Source organism: Geotrypetes seraphini, chromosome 1, assembly GCF_902459505.1.
Source record: "Geotrypetes seraphini chromosome 1, aGeoSer1.1, whole genome shotgun sequence".
Classification (NCBI taxonomy): Eukaryota; Metazoa; Chordata; class Amphibia; order Gymnophiona; family Dermophiidae; genus Geotrypetes; species Geotrypetes seraphini.
This window is the reverse complement of record NC_047084.1, coordinates 488,559,479-488,579,269: the sequence shown is the minus strand read 5'-3', so window position 1 is coordinate 488,579,269 and position 19,791 is coordinate 488,559,479. Positions and strand designations below refer to the sequence as shown.

General features: G+C 43.7%; 1 protein-coding gene across 2 annotated transcripts in view; it reads right to left on the bottom strand.

The window, feature by feature from the left end:
* The window catches only part of SVEP1 (sushi, von Willebrand factor type A, EGF and pentraxin domain containing 1), a 430,677-nt gene that overhangs the window by 315,266 nt on the left and 95,620 nt on the right, over positions 1-19,791 (bottom strand). For both annotated transcript variants that reach the window (XM_033926500.1, XM_033926511.1), the window contains exons 6-7: positions 3,882-4,061; positions 1,015-1,212 (exon numbers count right to left, since the gene is read on the bottom strand). In XM_033926500.1, the coding sequence (XP_033782391.1) occupies positions 1,015-1,212; positions 3,882-4,061 (378 nt within the window). The remainder of the gene's footprint in view (positions 1-1,014; positions 1,213-3,881; positions 4,062-19,791) is intronic.

The following is a 19,791-nucleotide window of genomic DNA, read 5'->3' as shown; positions in this document are numbered from 1 at the left end:
GATCCAAAATTATGGCACTTATCTGGATAATTTCCTAAAAGTCCATAAGCTATTATTAAGATGGACTTTGGAAAACCCACTGCTTATTTTTGGGATAAGCACCATAAAATCTGTTTTCCTCTTTTGGGATCTTGCCAGATACTTGTATCCTGGATTAGCCATGGTTGGAAACAGAATACTGGATTTGATGTGCCTTCAGTCTGTCTCGATTGGCAACCATTATGATCCCTTTTAGAAACATGTTGATAGCATCCAAATTCCCCCACTCCCATCTTGCTTGTCAATCCCTATACCAGTTTTCCCTGGAGTCTAGAGGGGAGAAGGAGCAAGGTATTATGATAAAAATATATAAACTCTGAAGGCAAGTCTTTGGACTACTAATTCATTTGTGTTGCCAAATTCTAAGCATGTACTTATGATAGCAGTCAGTCTTGTTAAGAAGCTCTCATCCTCCCTGGAGCAATTTTTCATGTCATACAGTCAAACTTCGGTTTGCAAGTAACGTGGTTTGCGAGTGTTTTGCAAGATGAGCAAAACACTCCTGCAAAACAACCTCTCAGCTTCCAAATTAAGCTGTCTGCTGCGCTCATTGACGTTGTGCATGCTTACATGTGGCGTGCACCTATGCAATCGTTTATCGGGACGGCGGACGGCTTAATTTGGGAGCTGAGAGCCCGGCAGCAGGACCTGAGCCTGCATTGCCCTGAAGCGGGAGGGCAGCTGTACGGGAACCCTGAGGGTTGCCAGCATCTGGCCACCTAAAGGAAGTCACCCTGCTGAAGGGGCTGCAGAACCTGGGCATCTTCCAGGCAGGTACCCAACCCAACCCATAGCAAACCTTTTGGGTTGTGGAACGAATCGTCTGAGTTTCCTTTATTGCCTATGGGGAAATTTGCTTTGCTATATGAGTGCTTTGGATTACGAGCATGCTTCTGGAATGAATTATGCTTGTAAACCAAGGTACCACTGTATTTCTTTTTTCTCCTTTCTGGAAAATATACATTATTTCTATACCTTCACAAAATGCTTTTTGGACATTTTCACTCCATTTTCCAGATAAAAGGCACCTCAGTTCCTTTGTGGTTCCATATAAGATAAAGCCAGGGTCACAGCTCAGCTGGCATAATGTCCCAGATCTGGCTGGTTCCTGTCCACAGTTTGATGGGGATATCAGCAAGTTCTCTGGTTTCTGAATGACAGGACAATGGATTTCTGAGGGAAGACAGAAGAACATCAGTGAATACAAACTAAAATGGGCCTGGTTTACATGAAATGTTTGTACTTATACACAAAATAGAAAAAGACCTTGATGATATAAACCAGTGGTCTTCATTGCAAGGTCTGTGAGCTAGTGGCAGCCCGCAGAGCCTGTGCATAGGGAGGAGATGGTACACATGGAAGGAGAGGAGGAAAAAGGCAGAGAGAGGGAGGAAATGGTCAATATGGATGGCGAGGAGGATGAAACATTCACTGAAAGATGCATGAAAGGAAGTCTATGCCCAAGAATCATGCATCCCCAAGTGCATCACTCTGCACTTCTTCACATTAAATTTTTACTGCCAGACCTTTGACCATTCTTCTAATTTTTGTACATCTCTTCTCATGGTATCAGTTTTCCCTGGAGTCTAGAGGGGAGCAGGTTATCCTCCAGGTTATTCACTTTATTGGCTATCTTCGTGCCATCTTCAAAAAGGCAAACTTTCCCTTCTAACCCTTCCGCAATGTCTCCCATAAATATATTAAACAGAATCGGCCCCAGAACTGACACCTGAGGCATACCACTGCTCATCTTCCTTTCCTCCAAGTTAATTCCATTTACCACCACCCTCTATTGTCTGTTAGTCAACCAGTTTCCAATCCAGTTCACTACTTTGAGTCCTACGTTTAGTCCTCTCAGCTTATTTATGTCTTCTGTGAGGAACCCTATCAAAGGATTTGCTGAAATCCAAGTAGATCACATCTAGCACATTTCCATTTATCCTGTTCTTTGGTCACCCAGTCAAAGAAATCAATCACATTTGTTTACCAGGATTTTCCTTTAGTAAAGCCATGTTGCCTCAGATACTGCAACCAATTGAATTCTATGAATTTAACTACCTTTTCCTTCAGCAGCGATACCATTATTTTCATACCACTGACATGAGGCTTACCAGCCTGTATTTTCCCACTTCTTCCCTGTTCCTGCTTTTGTGAAAAAGGACCATATCCACTTATCTCCAATCCTGTGGAGCCTTCTTTTCTAAAGATCTAGTAAATAAATCCTAAAGAAGTCCCATCAGGATTTATACGAGTTCCCTCAATATCCTGGGATGTATCCCATCTGGATCCATGACTTTGTCTGCTTTCAGATTTTCATGTTGTTTATAAACGCTTTCTTCCCAGATATACCCTTGGCAGCTGTCTGTGGTCTTTCTCCAAGATTTCTTTCCATGAACAATGAAGAGCAGTATTTGTTTAGTGCATTTGCTTTATCCTCATAACTCTCCATATAGTGGTTTTTTAGCATCTTTCAGTCTTATAATTTCATTTCTAGCTTTTCCCCCTTCCCCAATATATCTGAAAAAAGTCGTCACCTCTCTTTAGCCATTTCTCTTAAGTTCTGCTGTTGCTAGCCGTATTTCCATCTTCACTTCTTTTAGTTCACACAGTTTCAAAATCCTCTTTGTACTGTACCAGGGATTTTCTTTCCTTGTTGTTTGTCTCTTGTGTTAATTTATATAAATTTATGCTTGGTTTTATGCTTTTTGTTATAATATGACATATGTTATATCCTTTTGTTATTTTTAATATTTTAATTATTAGATGTACACCGCATTAAAGCTTGATTTGGCGGTATAACAAGCTTGAAATAAACTTGAAACTTGATTTGGGGATCTACTCAATAACAACAAACCACACATGTATTTCCTTGCTATAATCTAATTCAGGGCTGCCCAAGTCCGGTCCTTGAGATCTACTGGCAGGCTAGGTTTTCTGAATATCCACAATGAATATGCATGAGAGAGATTGCCTGCATTGCCTTCTTGGTATTCAAATTTCTCTCATGCATGTTCAGTGCGGATATCCAGAAAACCTAGCCTGCCAGTAGATTTCGAGGACCGGACTTGGGCAGCCCTGAAATTAATATAAAATATACTTATACAATCTTATAGGCTGACTATCTAGTTAAAAAAATGAACTAGATCAGTGGTTCCCAACCCTGTCCTGGAGGAACACCAGGCCAATTGGGTTTTCAGGCTAGCCCTAATGAATATGCATGAAGCAAATTTGCATGCCTATCACTTCCATCATATGCAAATCTCTCTCATGCATATTCATTAGGGCTAGCCTGAAAACCCGATTGGCCTGGTGTTCCTCCAGGACAGGGTTGGGAATCACTGAACTAGATGACTCGCAAAATAACATACAATAAAGAAAAAACATCTAACACAAGACTGATATTCCTGTTGCACTAGAAATAATGTTGGATACAGATGAAGGTGAAAAAAATCTCTTCAAACATTGTTTTCATGTTCAGCAAAGTAGGAAAAACAAAATTGGGGCACTAAGGAGCCAGGAGCCAGGATTGGTGCACTAAGGAGACATGGGAAAGGTTGTTCTGACTGAGTTGCTCTGTCCAGGAACCACTGGATGACATCATCCACTTGCGTACGTGACTCGGTCCTACTTGCTGAGAAAAAAAAAAATCAGGTTCTAAAAATGCTGAATTGCAACCAGTGCTTCTAAAATCTCTCTTTATTTTATTTTTTCCATTTTATATACTACTCATGCTACAAAGTAGTGTACATTGAATATAAACCATTTCATAAAATGGCATACAGAGAGAACACTCCTACTTACAGTATAATGCAACAGACAACAACAACAAAAAACAACCCTACCTTCACAGTGGGGCTCCTTCCCATCCCACTTGGAGTTTCCTTGACAGGTGAGTTTGGCATTTCCTTCTAACAGATAACCTTCATCACACGTCACATAGCACTCTGTTTTATAGGAAGCACTGCTTGCAGAGCAGTTAATATGTCCATGTTTAGGTGAGTGAAGCTTCGGACATATTCGTGCTGCAGTATATTGAATAGAGAAAATATTATTTTGTATTACATGTTTTTTTCAGCTTAGTTTTAAAACATGAATCCAGTGCACAAGCATATTTCTGCAAATAGGTTTTACTAAATGTGCAAGGAGGAAGACAGGATATTAACTGAACCTGATAAAGATCAGAATACAATGTGGTTCACAAGCTATCATGATATAAACTCCATCCTCTTACTCCTGTGAACATCACTGAAATTCCTAAAAAATCTTGTGCAGGATGAACAGTGCCTTCTCATTTATTTGAATTTATCTCACATCTTTTTCAGCAGTAGTTCAAGGTGAATTATATTCAGGAAAAGTTGGTATTTGAGAAACATGCTATCGTAAACCACTTAGATGGCATTTGCAGACAGGCAATATATCAAATATAAATTAAACTTGGAAACTTGGCAATGATTGCAAGATTTTATTGAGGAGAATAATATTCTAGATGATAATCAGTTTGGTCTTCATCAGAAATAGTCAGCTAAAACTTTATTGATTTTGGTGTGTGATACAATTAAAATAGGATTTGGTCATAGTATCCAGTTTTCATAGTGGCTTTGGACATTACAGCAGGTTTACATGATCCTTCACAGTTTAAGTTTCAAGTTTATTCGAAATTTGATGAATCGCTTATACATAAAATACTAAGCGATGTACATTAAAATCCAAATTTGAATGTACGATAAAATACAAAATAATGATAACAAATAAAATACTAAGCGAATTACTATAAAATCCTAATTTGAACATATGTTAAGATACAAGGTAATTATAATAATAATAAATTAAAAAAAAGGGGGGTTTGACCTACAGACCAACAGACTCAACTGGATGGAAGGGAAGAGGGATTCAGGTTACAATATTAATCATTTTAAAAAGAGAGAAACATGAAAAGAGAAAACATTAGGAGGGGTAGTTTTTTTTGGGTTTTTTTGAAGGACTGCTGCACTGCAATTATTCCATATAGGAGGTAAACGCATCTTTAAACAGAAGGGTTTTTAAATTAGTTTTGAAACGACTGATATCTTTTTCGTCCCTAATATATTGGGGGAGAGAATTCCAGGTTTGAGGGGCAACTACTGAAAATATATCGTATCGTCTTGTGCCGATCACTTTCAAAGAAGGGACTACCAAAAGACCTTGGCTTGATGAGCGAAGGGAGCGAGAAGAGTTGTATGGAATGAGTACCCTGTTTATGAATTATGGTTCGTTTGTGGATAAAGTTTTAAATACCAAAAGTAAAATTTTGAAGATGATGCGATGGTTGATGGGAAGCCAATGTGAGGCAATCAGAAAGGGGGATACATGGTCATATTTTTTCCCGTTGTGAATTAATTTAACGGCAAGATTACTATTTAGCTGGATGAAATCATTGAGAATCATGGGCAAAGTTCTAGACTGGTTGTCCTTATTTCTGTCTTACTAGGTTTTCTGAGTACAAACAGGTATTCATTATTCTACCTGGAAAGAACTTTGCTCAGGAGTGCCACAAGATTCTGCATGTTCCCCTGTTTTATTTAATATTTACATGTCTCCTCTTTGTAAACTCTTATGTTTGGGTGTAGAGTATAAACTCTGTGCAGTTGCCCTACAATTTTTCTTCCCAATTGCTGGAACTCCATCAGAAGCCCTCAATTTCTTGATTCTTTGCACTCCATAAAACCAAGATGGCAGCCAACAGTTATAAATTAAATATGACAAAAAACACAGATACTATTTAATCAGGATTGGATTCTGCCTCATTTCCATTTATGAAGATCCCTATCATTAAGGAAATACACTACTTAAGAGTCCTATTAGATGCCTCTTTATCACAGTGAGCCCATTTATGCAACATGATCCAGGTTTTTCTACAAACTGAAAGTTATCATCAGACTTTATGATTAAATTTATGTGATTAATTTCAGAACCGCAGTTCATACTATTGTGATGTCCCACTTTGATTATTGCAATGCTTTAGATTTAAGCATATCTGTTTGTTTTGTGCTTTGCAAGTAGCACATTTGATATATAGACTTATGAAATGTGATCATATTTCTCTGATATTGAAAGAGTAACATTGCCTACCTATTGTGCGGTATCTTCCATTTAAAGTCTTAACTCTTGGACACAATGTTTAACACTTTAATTTCAGATTGTCATGAATAATCCTTTTTTTTTTTTTTTTGTAAATTATCTTTATTGACAACTGCAAAGAAACACACAACCACGAGTGAAACAATCAGAAAACAGAGCATCCAGAAACAGTACAAGATAGCAGAACAGCAAATAATCGCAGTACAAAAAACCCCAGGTGCGGTTTCCCCTCACAGTTGACATTTTAAAATACCAAACCCCACCACACAAACACACGCCAATCCCACTCACGCAACCCAGACCACAACAATCATCCCCCACACATACCACCAGACAGTCAAACATCCAAGCCGCCCAATCCTCCCCCCCCCACATCCACACCGGTGCAGCCACCCGAGAAAGAACCAAATCAAAACAGAAGCAAAAGCAAAAGCAAAATCAAGAAAACAGAGAGAGATAACGCAATCACCCCCACTAGGAACCAAATCAAAAAGAGGAAGACGAAGACATGCCCTCCGACTCCAAACCGGAGCAGAGCTGCAACACCCTCTGCCACAGATCTCGATAGCAGCGGTGAATCAAACTCCCAGCCTTAGGAAGACGCTGAAGCTCATAGCGCCCCACCATAGCCAAACGAGCCAGCCAATGCGGAAAGGATGCACCAGACTCGTCCCCCCAATGCTGCAACAAGAGCTTTTTTACTACCAAGACAGCCATGTAAAGAACCCTGCGTTGAGGGAGCGTGAGCCCCCCCTCAATCAAATCCCGCTGATCCCCCAGGAGCAGAAAACCATAAGACCATGGTATAGCTCGATGAAGAAGGCGCTCCAAAAAGGGGAGAACCTGCAGCCAGATTGCAGAAGAAGGGCACTCCAAAAAGTGATGAGTTAGGGTACCCACATAACGCTTACATTTAACACACACAGCGTCTTCCCAGAGGCCCATACGAGCTCCCTGAGCCCGAGATAAATAAGCCCGATGCAAAATTTTAAATTGCATTTCCCTAAAATCTGTGGAACCCCCCATGGCGTGCACGGTGGCAAAGAGATCAAGAAAGGCCTTACGGTCCAAGGCAATACCGAGCTCCGATTGCCACCGAGAGGCCAAACGGTCAATAGATCCCAAATCCGAAGCGGCCTTCAGAATCCGATACCAGGTAGCCAACTTATTGGAAGCTGGAGAAACCTGAAAAAACTGAACATCCAAGGGACCACATAGCCAAGCTTCCCCCCAGCGACGGTCAAGAGAGAAGTAATAATGCCGGGCCTGGAGATAAGCCCAGAAGTGAGTCCGAGGCAAGTGCCATTGAGTCTGCAGCTGTTCAAAAGAAGGAAACCGACCCCCCCCCCAAGGAGACAATATCATGAAGTGTTCTTCCCCCTCTCTGCTCCCACTGCCGGAACCAGGCGTGTCCCACTCCTGGCGGGAAGTCGGAGTTCCCATATAACTGCAACAAAAGGGATGCAGCCGGAGATTTCCCCTGCCGCCGTCTCCACCACCGCCACGCCCGCCTCATAGGCAAGAGATAAGCAAACTTAGCCCCCCCTCCCGGGATAACCGACAAGGGGATATGCAAAAGAGACAAGACCGAGTGTGGGGCACACCACGACTCCACCCAGCTCCGGGACGAGAATTTATAACACCCCGACCATCCTTCATGAATAAAGCGGAACAAAGCGGCCACATTATAATAGCGAAGATCAGGAAGGTTTAAACCACCCCTATATTTATCCAATGCCAGGGTAGCAGAGCTAATCCGGGCTCGCTTATGACGCCAAACAAAGGAGGAGATAAGCGAACGAAACAGACGCACCTCCTTAGCATTAACCCAGAGCGGCATAGCCTGCAACGGATACAAAATCTTGGGAAGGAGGACCATCTTAGTCAAAGCCACACGACCCCAAACCCCCAGGGGAAGTTCTCTCCATTTCTCACACAAACGCCGAATCTCCTCCAAATGACGGAGCACATTATAGCGATACAGAAGCTTGAGATCAGGACTTAAATATACTCCCAGATATCGCATCGGCCCCTTCACCGGGGGAATCTCAAGGCTCGCATGCCAACCCTCCACCCGAGTAGACCGTAATGGAAGAAGTTCAGATTTATCACAATTAACTCGCAGCCCAGAAATATCACCAAAGGAGCGGACCAAAGCGAGAACCCGCCCCAAATCCCTCCGGGGATGGTCCAGATAAAGAAGAATATCATCGGCAAAAAGATTAATGCGACTCTCCTGGTCTCCAATATGAATGCCCCGAATATCCGGATCAGCTCGAATCCTAGCCGCCAATGGCTCAATAGCTAACACGAAAAGCAATGGGGACAGCGGACATCCCTGTCGCGTTCCCCTCCCCAAAGCAAACGGTGCAGTAAACTGACCATTAACCAACAGCCTGGCCTGTGGCTGGATGTATAAGCTACTGATCCACTGATGAATGGTACCGTCGATGCCAAACTGCCGCAGAATCCAAAAGAGATATTGCCAGGAGATACTATCAAAGGCCTTTTCCATGTCCAGGCCTACAATAGCCGATTCTCCAGCCAGGCCACGCCTGGAATGGAGGGCCATCAAAGCTCTAACTAAGTTCATGGACGCGTAACGGCCTGGCACGAATCCAGCCTGGTCTTCGTGGATCAAGATCGGCAAAAAAACATTCAAACGACGCGCCAAAAGAGCGGCAAAGAGTTTGGCATCCTGATTAAGAAGGGAGATAGGCCGATAGGAACCCACCTGTGCCGCATCCTTGCCAGGCTTAGGCAGCAGCACCACATGGGCCAAATTAGGAGACCCCAAACCGCGAGACTCAGAGAGTGCATTAAACGCTCCCGCCAAAGCCGGAGAGATCTGATCCGACAAAATCTTATAATACTCAGATCCAAACCCATCCGGGCCCGGTGCCTTAGTTAACTTAAGCTGCTTGATACCAATCTGCACTTCCTCTGGACTAATAGGGGCGTTCAATTGTCCCAACTGGGCGTCCGTCAACCGAGGGAGCCGAAGCCCCTGAAAAAAAACATCCCGGTCAGCGTCCGAGAACGGTCTATTCGCATACAGAGATTCATAAAATTGAACAAATTGCTGCTGAATCTGGCGCTCCTGCGTGTAACAGGTACCCTTGGGGTCTCTGATGGAGAGGATAACCTGCCTGGTACGCGGAGGCCGGACCAAATTAGCCAACAACCTCCCTGTCTTACCTCCCCAAGCATACAATTTATACCGTTGAAAATAAATATCGCGGGAAGCCCTCTGCGTCAGGATGGCGTCGATCTGTCGCCGAACGTTCAAGAGACGAAGTTTGTCATCCAGTGAGAGAGAATTACAGTGGCGCGCCCGCAGCTGTCGAAGTTCCCCCGATAGAGTCAACAATTCCGCATCCAGGGACCGCCGTTTACGAGACAGATAAGCAATAATAAACCCTCGCAGGACCGCCTTGGAGGCCTCCCAATAAGTCACTGGACCAACATCTTCGGTATTGTTGTGTGAACTATACTCCAACCACTGTTCCCGAAGATATTTATGAAAGTCGAGATCTCGATATAGAGAGCACGGAAATTTCCAATGGCGTTCCCCAGGATCCGGCGTGAACTGAAGCTCCATGACGACTGGTGAATGGTCCGACAGGGGAACCTCCTCAATATCAATCCCAGACACTCTTGAGAGCAGAGAGGGCGACACCAACAAGTAATCCAATCTGGCATATACATTGTGGGGATGCGAGTAGAAAGTGTAAGTGCGCTCCGCGGGATGCAAAATCCTCCAAGTGTCCAACAGCTGCAACTGGCTAAGCAAAAAGTTTACCCCCTTGGCTCCGTGGTCCCTGGTCCCACCCTTGGCCGGTCTACAATCCAGTGCGGGATCAGCGGTAATATTAAAATCCCCTCCTACCACCGGTTGGTACTCAGGATACATGGCTATCTTGGCAAGCAAATCTGAAAAAAATTTATGATTATACACATTAGGAGCATACACATTACACAATAGCCACTTCTGACCCCAGAGTTCCCCCAAAACAATAACACAGCGGCCATCCCGATCTTGGAGAACTTTATGAACATGGAAGGGCAACTGTTTATGAATAAGAATGGCAACCCCTCGCTTCCGGGCGCCAAAGGAGGACGAACAGACCTCGCCCACCCATTCTCGCCGCAACTTAAGATGCTCCGCAGCCGAAAGATGGGTTTCTTGCACAAAAGCGATGTCCGTCCCCCTCCTCCGGAACCAAGATAACAATTTTTTCCTCTTTATAGGGGAATGAATCTACATTTAAAGTAGATATGGTCAACTTAGTCATGATGAAGAAAATGTCCCAATCAGAAGAACAGTATACTTGAAAGTAGTAGAGACGGGCTGCCCCCCAGCTAGGCCTCCCATCTGGAACCCAGAGAACCAAAATCTCCCCAAGCAGGAACTCAGAACAAAAAATCCAGTGCATCCACCCCCGGGGTCGCTGCACCCCCACACACACAGTCTACTCCCCAGCCCTTCCAAACCACAGCCATCCAACCCCACAAGCAAACACAACAGCCCCCCCCTACCCCCCCCACTCCCAACCCTCCCTACCCTCCAACCACAGCCCACCCCCTGAAAAAGCACTATCCCAGAGCCATCCCCAGTGCCTCCCAGCACAGAATGAAAAAGAAGGGAACAGCCCCACCCCGTCCCCCATAGGAAATCATCCCCGGAGGCATCCCCAAAAACCCTACCCCTGACAAAACAGAACAAGGTGAGGGAAGAAACAATGTACAGCACACCCAAAAACAGAAACAACCCAAAATCCCCTACAGAGCTCTAAAAACCCCCGGATCCCCCTAAACAAAGAAAGAAATAATACTGGCAGATATACAACAAGAAAGCCCACCCACCCACCACAGGAAGAACAACACTGCCCATGTAACCCCAGCTAGAAGAGCAAACAACAGCCAGATATAGAAAAAAGAAGAAGACTGGGAACTTTGAAACCAGTCCAGCCCTCATCCCAACAGCGAGGGAGCACGGCAAAAACACCAGACCTTGCCAGTCCCCAGTCCCACCATCCTCCCCCGCTCACACCAGCCGAAACCAGCCATCAGAGCACCGGGAAGCACAGTGTCACATTCTCTACTCCTGGTCAGCAAGCAGAAAGTGAAGAGGCAAAGACCGGATGCATAACTCCCCGACCATGCTGCTCAAGCCACCCGATCTGCTGCAGGGACTCCTCCGTTGTCAGCCACAGGCAGGGAATCCAAATATCGCTGGGCCTCCGCACGATCAGGGAAGGTGTAAGGCTTTCCCTCCCTCCAGACACGCAGAGACGCTGGGTAGACTAGCGCGAAGCGCACTCCTCTCCGATGGAATGCTGTGCACAGGGGCGCCATTTCTCTGCGGAGGGACGCCACGTGGAGGGAGTAGTCATTAAATAACAGCAACTTCCGCCCCTCATATTCCAGCAGACCGGCTTTCCTGTAAGCATGAAGGATAAGTTCTTTCTCCCTCCAGTTCAGGTACCGCGCTATCGCTGCTCGGGGACGATTAGAATCTCCCGAGCGCTGCCCCAGGCGATGAGCCCTCTCGCACAGAAAGCCCGCCACCGGCGGCTCTAGGCCCAGCCGCGTCGGGAGCCAAACTTGGAAAAAGTTATACAACTCAAGATCTGCCCGAAGCTCTGGCAGACCCACCACCCGCAGATTATTCCGCCGCTGGCGATTCTCTTGATCATCTAGCCGGCCGGTTAGGGTGGCCACCTGAGCCTTCAGGGCGATCACACTTTCCCGATCCTGTGAAGCCGCGTCCTCCCCATCAGATATGCGTTGCTCCACCTCTGCGATGCGGGTAGCGTGGGACTCAAAGCGCTCATTTATGCCCTCCATTGCAGATTGCAGTTTGTGCAAACGATCTTCCAGGGCCGCTGTAACCATGCGGGAGATCTCCTGGGCCCATTCACCCCACTGTGCTGGTGCCGAAACTGGAGTCGGGGACGCCGCCATCTTAGACCCCGACAGGGCCGACTTCTGCTTTGGTGTCTTTGCTAACCGTACCGGCATTCCGGGTCCCAGCGACCCTGCGAGACACCCCCCGCACACTCCCAACCGTAGCAAAAGATCCGGTGGGGGCTAAGATAGCCAGCCAGTAGTTTAAAGGGAGTTAAGCTGGTGTTAGGAGACCCGAGGTCAGAGAGCTCAAAAAAAAAAAAAAACACACACTCTCACTCCAGACTCATCACGTGACCCCCCGTCATGAATAATCCTAACCACAGTTGTCTGGCTTATTCCTGCTTCTCTTGCTATTTGGCGAGTTGTACAGTGTATTTGTGACATGTCCTCTTGGCTCAGTACAAGATTGCATACAATGTCAACGTGCTCTTGTGTGTGAATCAAGTGCGATCATCCACTGCCTGGCTTACAATCCACAGTGCCCGTTGCTTGGATCTTGCATAGCAGCATATCAAGGCTGCGGGAAATCTTTCAACAATCGTTGACTGCTGTAACCTTTTAGCAGTACCAATTTCTTCATAAGAATTCGGTCTTCTGCAGTGAAAACCATTTTGATACAGAGACTGTTTACAAACTATTCCATAGCAGCAATTCATTTTTACAGGTAGTGTTGTGGTGCAGTGGGAAATATTTACATTTTACATCAACATCAATTAGGACATGACACACTAAATTTCATAAGAACCAACCAAGTTCTGTGGAAGATACAACAAAAAAAAACATTTTGGTCTGTTTCTTTTAGCACACAGTGTAGAATCAGGTCCTTAGTGTGGAAACAGAGACTTCTTTTAATCCCCAGATAGCTTTAACACTATTTTTCAATCTATAGTGAAATATAACCTACATCAGTGGTCTCAAACTCAAACCCTTTGCAGGGCCACATTTTGGATTTGTAGGTACTTGGAGGGCCTCAGAAAAAATAGTTAATGTCTTATTAAAGAAATGACAATTTTGCATGAGGTAAAAATTCTTTATAATTTATAAATCTTTCTTTTCGGCTAAGTCTTAATAATAATATTGTCATTTATAGCTAAAGACACATATGATCAAGAAACTGTTTTATTTTACTTCTGTGATTATGATAAACATACCGAGGGCCTCAAACTAGTACCTGGCGGGCTGCATGTGGCCTCCGGGCCGCGAGTTTGAGACCACTGACCTACATTATTGTAATGTTTTGTATCTGGGTCTTCCTGCATGCTCTTTATAAGCTCTTCAACAAATACAAAACTCAGCCACTTGAATGTTAACTGGTTCTCATGGCACTGATCATATTACACCAATATTTTTTAGTCTTCACTGGCTCCCAGTAACGTGGCAAATCCAATTTAAGATCTTGCTTCTTGATTTATATAGTTGGTGTCAATATCCCCTGAAGAAGCCAGTATTGGCAAAACCTGGAACCAAGTTAGGATGAGGTGAATGGGCTCTGTTTCTATCAGAGATGTAAAGCAAAATTTGTTTAAGATGTGCCCCTAGTGAATTATAGAGAAACAGATCCACATGGAGATTTCCATGTTGCAAACATACATCTGGAAACTGATATGAACAGCAGATAACTGTTAGTATTAATATACTTCAATGAAGGAGATTTTGTAGAACACATACCGGTAATTGTGTGATAATAGTTAACAGTGGCCTTTTGGTTATATGCTGACAAATCACAATTTGTTTTCTGAACACAATACAAATATTTTTCTGAATGTGGTTTATACAGTGATAAAAGAAAAAGTAAAAATCTTTTTTCCTGGGAAAAGTTAATTGAATATGCAGTAGTATTTTGGGTAACCGGGAATTTTTGAATTATTAAGTGGTTGTAGAACCTAATAGACTCCCATATATTATTTGGTGTTTCAGGATACCTACAATGTATATGAATAAGCATAAAATGGAGGTAGTGAATACAAATTTATCTCGAGCATATTCATTGTGGATATCCTGAAAACCTGACTGGGTTGAAAAACCCTGGTCTAGGAGAGATGAAGTGACGGAAGAATCGAGAAGTGGTTAGAATGTCTGGAAGAAGGGTTGTGAAGATGGTGTGAGACATCCAGAAGGGCTGGGAAAGAATTTGCAGGCACTGTAGGGCCAAGATACAGATGTAGGGGTAAGAAAGTATGGAAAAGAATTGGCGATTAGGTAATAAAGGAAGAATTAGAAGCTGGGAAAGAGGTAAGAGAAAGAATAAAGGGCTGAGTGCCAAGAAGGGTTGAGAGACAGGGAAGGGCCTGTTGAGGGAATAAGAGTCAGAGTAAGGTAGATGAGGACTTCAAAAATGGTCGCTATAGAATGTGGAATTAGGGAACTATGTAGTCAATGAAAGACAGGGGGAAATAGTGGACTAGGAAAAGAGAAAGGGAAAGAGGGTGCAGTATGAGGGCTGATAAGAGCTTGAGAGTGGATCTTTGATGTCACCCTAAGGCACACTGTCCTGGTACATCATCACCCCCAAAGACAAAAACAAAATTAAAAAATCTCTAAAAGTTTTCACTAGCAAGAGCACTGTGAACATACTTGAAATACTACTTCCTGTGAACTTTGGATGCATTGGCAATAAGCCCTTCACAAAAATAAGCCAGCCTTCTTAGAAAATGAACTGAGGATGTACTCTCCAGGTCCCGTCAACTTCTTGAGGTATTTAAAAAAAACAAAGCAAAAACAAAACATCCCCAACACCTCCTGCAGCTGAACTTCTTTAGGTTCACTTGGCTGAGTCCTTTCAGAATGCTGCTATTTTCAATGGCTGCCCATAGCTGGTACTCCACTCTGGGTCCTTTTCAGGCAGTACCCCTCTTACTCCTCCTCTTCTTCTGTCTCAAGACCTAGCTAGCATGTAAACAGAATGGTCCCCTTTCTGCTCATCAGCAGCTTTGAGCCCCGTGGGTTCCAGCTCTGCGCCTCAAACTCAACTTACAACACACAACACCTAATTAAACCTTGAAAAGTAGAACAACAGTATAAAATCCTAACAACTGTGAGTAAAAAACAATGACAATGTGAAGGGCCTCAGAAAAGGCTTCCTAATGTACTAGAGCTGTGAAGATGAAATTTAGCCATGTAAGACTACAAAACTAAAAAAAAAAAGGGTTTCTAAATTTTCTTAGTGATATCTATTGATATGCTACAAAATGTCCAAGCAAAACAATTCTTGAAGTCACAAATACATGACTCCTGCACCCCACAACTGTGACTATTTTAAAACTTTTACAGAAAGGAACACATTTCAAAGAGTATTTTACTCTGGGGTATTTATTGATTTGATTGGGTAAAGTGAATTTATTAAAACTGTTCACTCTTCAAACAACTAAATGCAAATGCTTCATGGAACCTTAAAATATTCTCTCTCAAATACCATATACATTTTTCTGAAGACCAGAATTAAATATGACATGTTGCAAGTTTGAAGCTATGGCAACAGGGAAGATTTTTTATACCAAAACTCTAAGTCACAGAGGTGTGTTAAAAGCACTTTTTTTCAGCTTAAAATGCTTATCTGTGAATAGGTTGCACGGGTAAAGTCCAATTGGACTGGAAAACAGCTAACATCATTCCGCTCCACAAAAAGGGATGCAGGTCGGAGACCGCAAATTACAGACTGGTAAGTCTCACATCAATAGTGTGCAAACTTATGGAAACATTGATTAAACACAAAATAGATACGATTCTGAACGACGAAAGGCTGAGGGATCCCCACCAGCATGGATTTACAAAGGGAAGGTCCTGCCAATCCAATCTAAACAGCTTCTTTGACTGGGTAACAAAAAAGCTAGATATGGGAAAGTCCCTGGATGTCATGTATTTGTACTTCAGTAAGGCTTTTGATAGTGTCCCACACCGTAGGTTATTGAACAAGATAAGTTTGTTGGGACTTGGAGAAACATTAAATGCATGGGTTAAAGACTGGCTCAATGACAGTCTTCAGAGGGTGGTGGTAAATGGTACTCCCTCCGAAGCGTCGGAAGTAATCAGTGGAGTGCCGCAGGGCTTGGTCCTGGGTCCAATCCTATTTAATATCTTTGTACGGGACCTGCCTCAGGGACTTCAAAGTAAAATTGCATTATTTGCAGATGACGCTAAACTGTGCAACGTAGTGGGCAAGGGCACCGTGCACGACACTATGACGCAGGACCTACTTTTACTGGACCAATGGTCCACAATTTGGCAACTGACTTTTAATGCCAAAAAGTGTAAGGTTATGCACCTTGACAGTGGAAACCCATGCAGAACTTACACCCTAAATGGAGAGACCTTAAAAAGAACTGTGGCAGAACGGGACCTGGGAGTAATCATTAGTGAAGATATGAAGACTGCCAATCAAGTGGAGAAAGCCTCATCCAAGGCTAAACAAATGCTGGGTTGCATCCGAAGAAGTTTTGTCAGCCGAAAGCCTGAAGTTGTAATGCCGTTGTACAGGTCCATGGTGAGACCTCATCTGGAATATTGTGTTCAATTTTGGAGGCCACATTATCAAAAGGATGTGCTGAGAATCGAGTCGGTTCAGCGAATGGCCACTAGGATGGTCTCAGGACTCAAGGATCTCCCATATGAAGAACATAGAAACATAGAAATAGACGGCAGATAAGGGCCACGGCCCATCAAGTCTGCCCACTCCAGTGACCCTCCCTATCTATCTTTGCGGATAGATCCCACATGTCTATCCCATCTAGCCTTAAAATCTGGCACACTGCTGGCCTCAATAACCTGAAGTGGAAGACTATTCCAGCGATCAACCACCCTTTCAGTGAATAAGAACTTCCTAGTGTCACTGTGCAGTTTCCCGCCCCTGATTTTCCACGAATGCCCCCTTGTTGCCGCGGGACCCTTGAAGAAGAAGATGTCTTCTTCCACCTCGATGCGGCCTGTGAGATACTTGAATGTCTCGATCATATCTCCCCTCTCTCTACGTTCCTCGAGTGAGTAGAGCTGCAATTTCCCTAACCACTCCTCGTACGGGAGCTCCTTGAGTCCTGAGACCATCCTGGTGGCCAGTCTCTGGACCGATTCCAGTCTCAGCACATCCTTGCAGTAATGCGGTCTCCAGAATTGCACACAGTACTCTAGGTGCGGTCTCACCATGGATCTATACAGTGGCATGACTTCAGGTTTACAGCTGACAAAACTCCTGCGTATGCAACCTATGATTTGCCTTGCTTTGAATGAAGCTTGCTCCACTTGATTTGCAGACTTCATGTCTTCCCTGACAATCACCCCTAAGTCTCTTTCTGCTTCAGTTCTTGTCAGGATCTCGCCATTTAGGGTGTAAATCTTGCATGGATTTTGGCTTCCCAGGTGCATGACTTTGCATTTTTTGGCATTGAAACTGAGTTGCCAGGACCTAGACCAGTGCTCCAGTAGAAGTAGGTCATGCACCATATCGTCTGCCATTGCATTTTTGTCTGTTGTGCTTTTGCTCACTACATTGCTTAGTTTGGCATCATCGGCGAATAATGTTATTCTACCTCGGAGCCCTTCTGTCAAGTCTCTTATATAGATGTTGAACAAGATCGGGCCCTAAGTAAGTTGCAGCGATACTCTCTTGAGGAACGCAGAGAGAGGGGAGAAATGATAGAGACGTTCAAATATGTTACTGGCCGTATTGAGGTGGAAGAAGATATCTTTTTCCTTACTGGACCTATGGCAACAAGAGGGCATCCGTTACAAATCAAGGGTGTGAGATTTCACAGTGACATTAGGAAGTATTTCTTCACCGAAAGGCTGGTTGATCGTTGGAATGATCTTCCACTTCAGGTAGTTGTGGCTAGCAACGTGCTCGATTTTAAGAAAAAAATGGGATAAACATGTGGGTTCACTTTGAGAAAGTGCTTAGGGGGGAGGGTTCTTCGAGTGGGCAGACTTGTTGGGCCGATGGCCCTTTTCTGCCGTCATATTCTGTGTTCTGTGATGAAATGGGACACGAGTTAAACAGATTTTGTGTCAAAACACTAATGTACCTGTTAGATCAGTGTCTCGCAAACTTTTCCAGCCGGTGAAACACTAAATGCAGTGCCCCGGCCAGAAGGCACCCGGACGTCAATGCGATGACATGACAAAACAAAGTTAAAAACATTTCTTTTCCTTGATGCTTTCGAGACCTAAATGTTCTTTTCAGGGCTACATAGTTGTGTTGGGTTTTTTTCCCCACCCTTCCTTTATTTTATTTTTTTTCCCCCACCCTTCTTTTTGTTTTCTTCTCTATATGTTTTTCTCTCTACTTGATCATTGTAGTTCTAACCCTTTTCCCTTTTGTTCCTGTTTGTTTTTGTTTTTAAATGTTTTTAATAACTATTATTGTTTTTAATGATGTGCTGTTATCTTAAATATGCTTTTTAGTCAATATATGTTTTTATGACAATGTACACCACCTAGAAGGCTGTTTGGACGGTATATGAAATCTTAAATAAACTTGAAAACGTGCATGCGTGACATCATCACATCGATGTCCACAAATGCGTGGAGCCCTGTCTTGCCATAACCCCACCGTTATAGGGATCTGGGAGGTGCAGGGAGAAGAGAGATGCCGACCAGGAGGAGAGTCGTCCACGCCAGCTGACTTCCTATAAGAGGTGCCTCTCACCGTGAGAGGCACGTCATGTAGGCAGGCAGCCAGCACGGACGACTCTCCTCCTTGCCAGTGTGTCGCGGCACACAAGGCATCTTAGGAGGCACACTGGTGTGCCGTAGCACACAGTTTGCGATACACTGTGTTAGAACAATGAAGAAATATTTTACTTTATGTATGATATGATGCTGCTCAAACTTAAAAATACAGTAAACAGGACAATTTTTTTTCTTTCTTTTTTGCAGAAAGGTCGACAAAATCTTCAGACACAGAAAATTCAATAATCAACTGCTTTTTTGTTTTTTGGGTTTTTTTACACAATCACTCCATTTCAGTTCAGTACTCTGGCAGAGAGCTATACAACAATTTCCTCCAGATGCTCAAAAGGAAATGAGAAAAACATTCAGACAACAGCTAGAGACAGAGGTTTAAGTTCCTAGGATGCATCAGAGCCAACAGCCTTCAAAAGTTAGCATTGCTTTGTTTGTTTTTGGCAATCTAAGGGCTCCTTTTACAAAGCCGCGCTAGCGAGGTTAACGCGTGCGACTTTTCATCACGCGCTAACCCCCGCGCTGGCCAAAAACTACCGCCTGCTCTAGAGGAAGCGGTAGCGGCTAGCACGTCCGGCGGTTTAGCGCGCACTATTACACGCGTTAAACCACTAGTGCGACTTTGTAAAAGGAGCCCTAAAAGACCAAATTCACATAACAGCATAATCATTCATGCAACACACAGGGAAAAGTTAACAAAAGTTACTGTCTTGTAGCATGAGTTTTATGGTGATAGAAGAATACATATTTTTGCATGTGGGTGGTATCATTCGATGGAGCCCGGTGTAGGAACATTTCTGCAGTTTTGTAAATTTTTGAGAACAAAATGTGCCTGCCCACCTGCCCACCTACCGCTGTCATGAGGACTTAGCCAGTTAAGTTGTTTGTTAATATAATTCAACTCTAAGGGAAGGTACGAGCATGTTAGAATATGTACCCTACTGTCCTCAGAAAACACCTACTACAGGTGAGTAACTTTGTTTTTCACAAGGACAAAAAAGATTTCAAATATATTTATTGAATTTATATCCTCATCAGTGGCATAGCCAGATA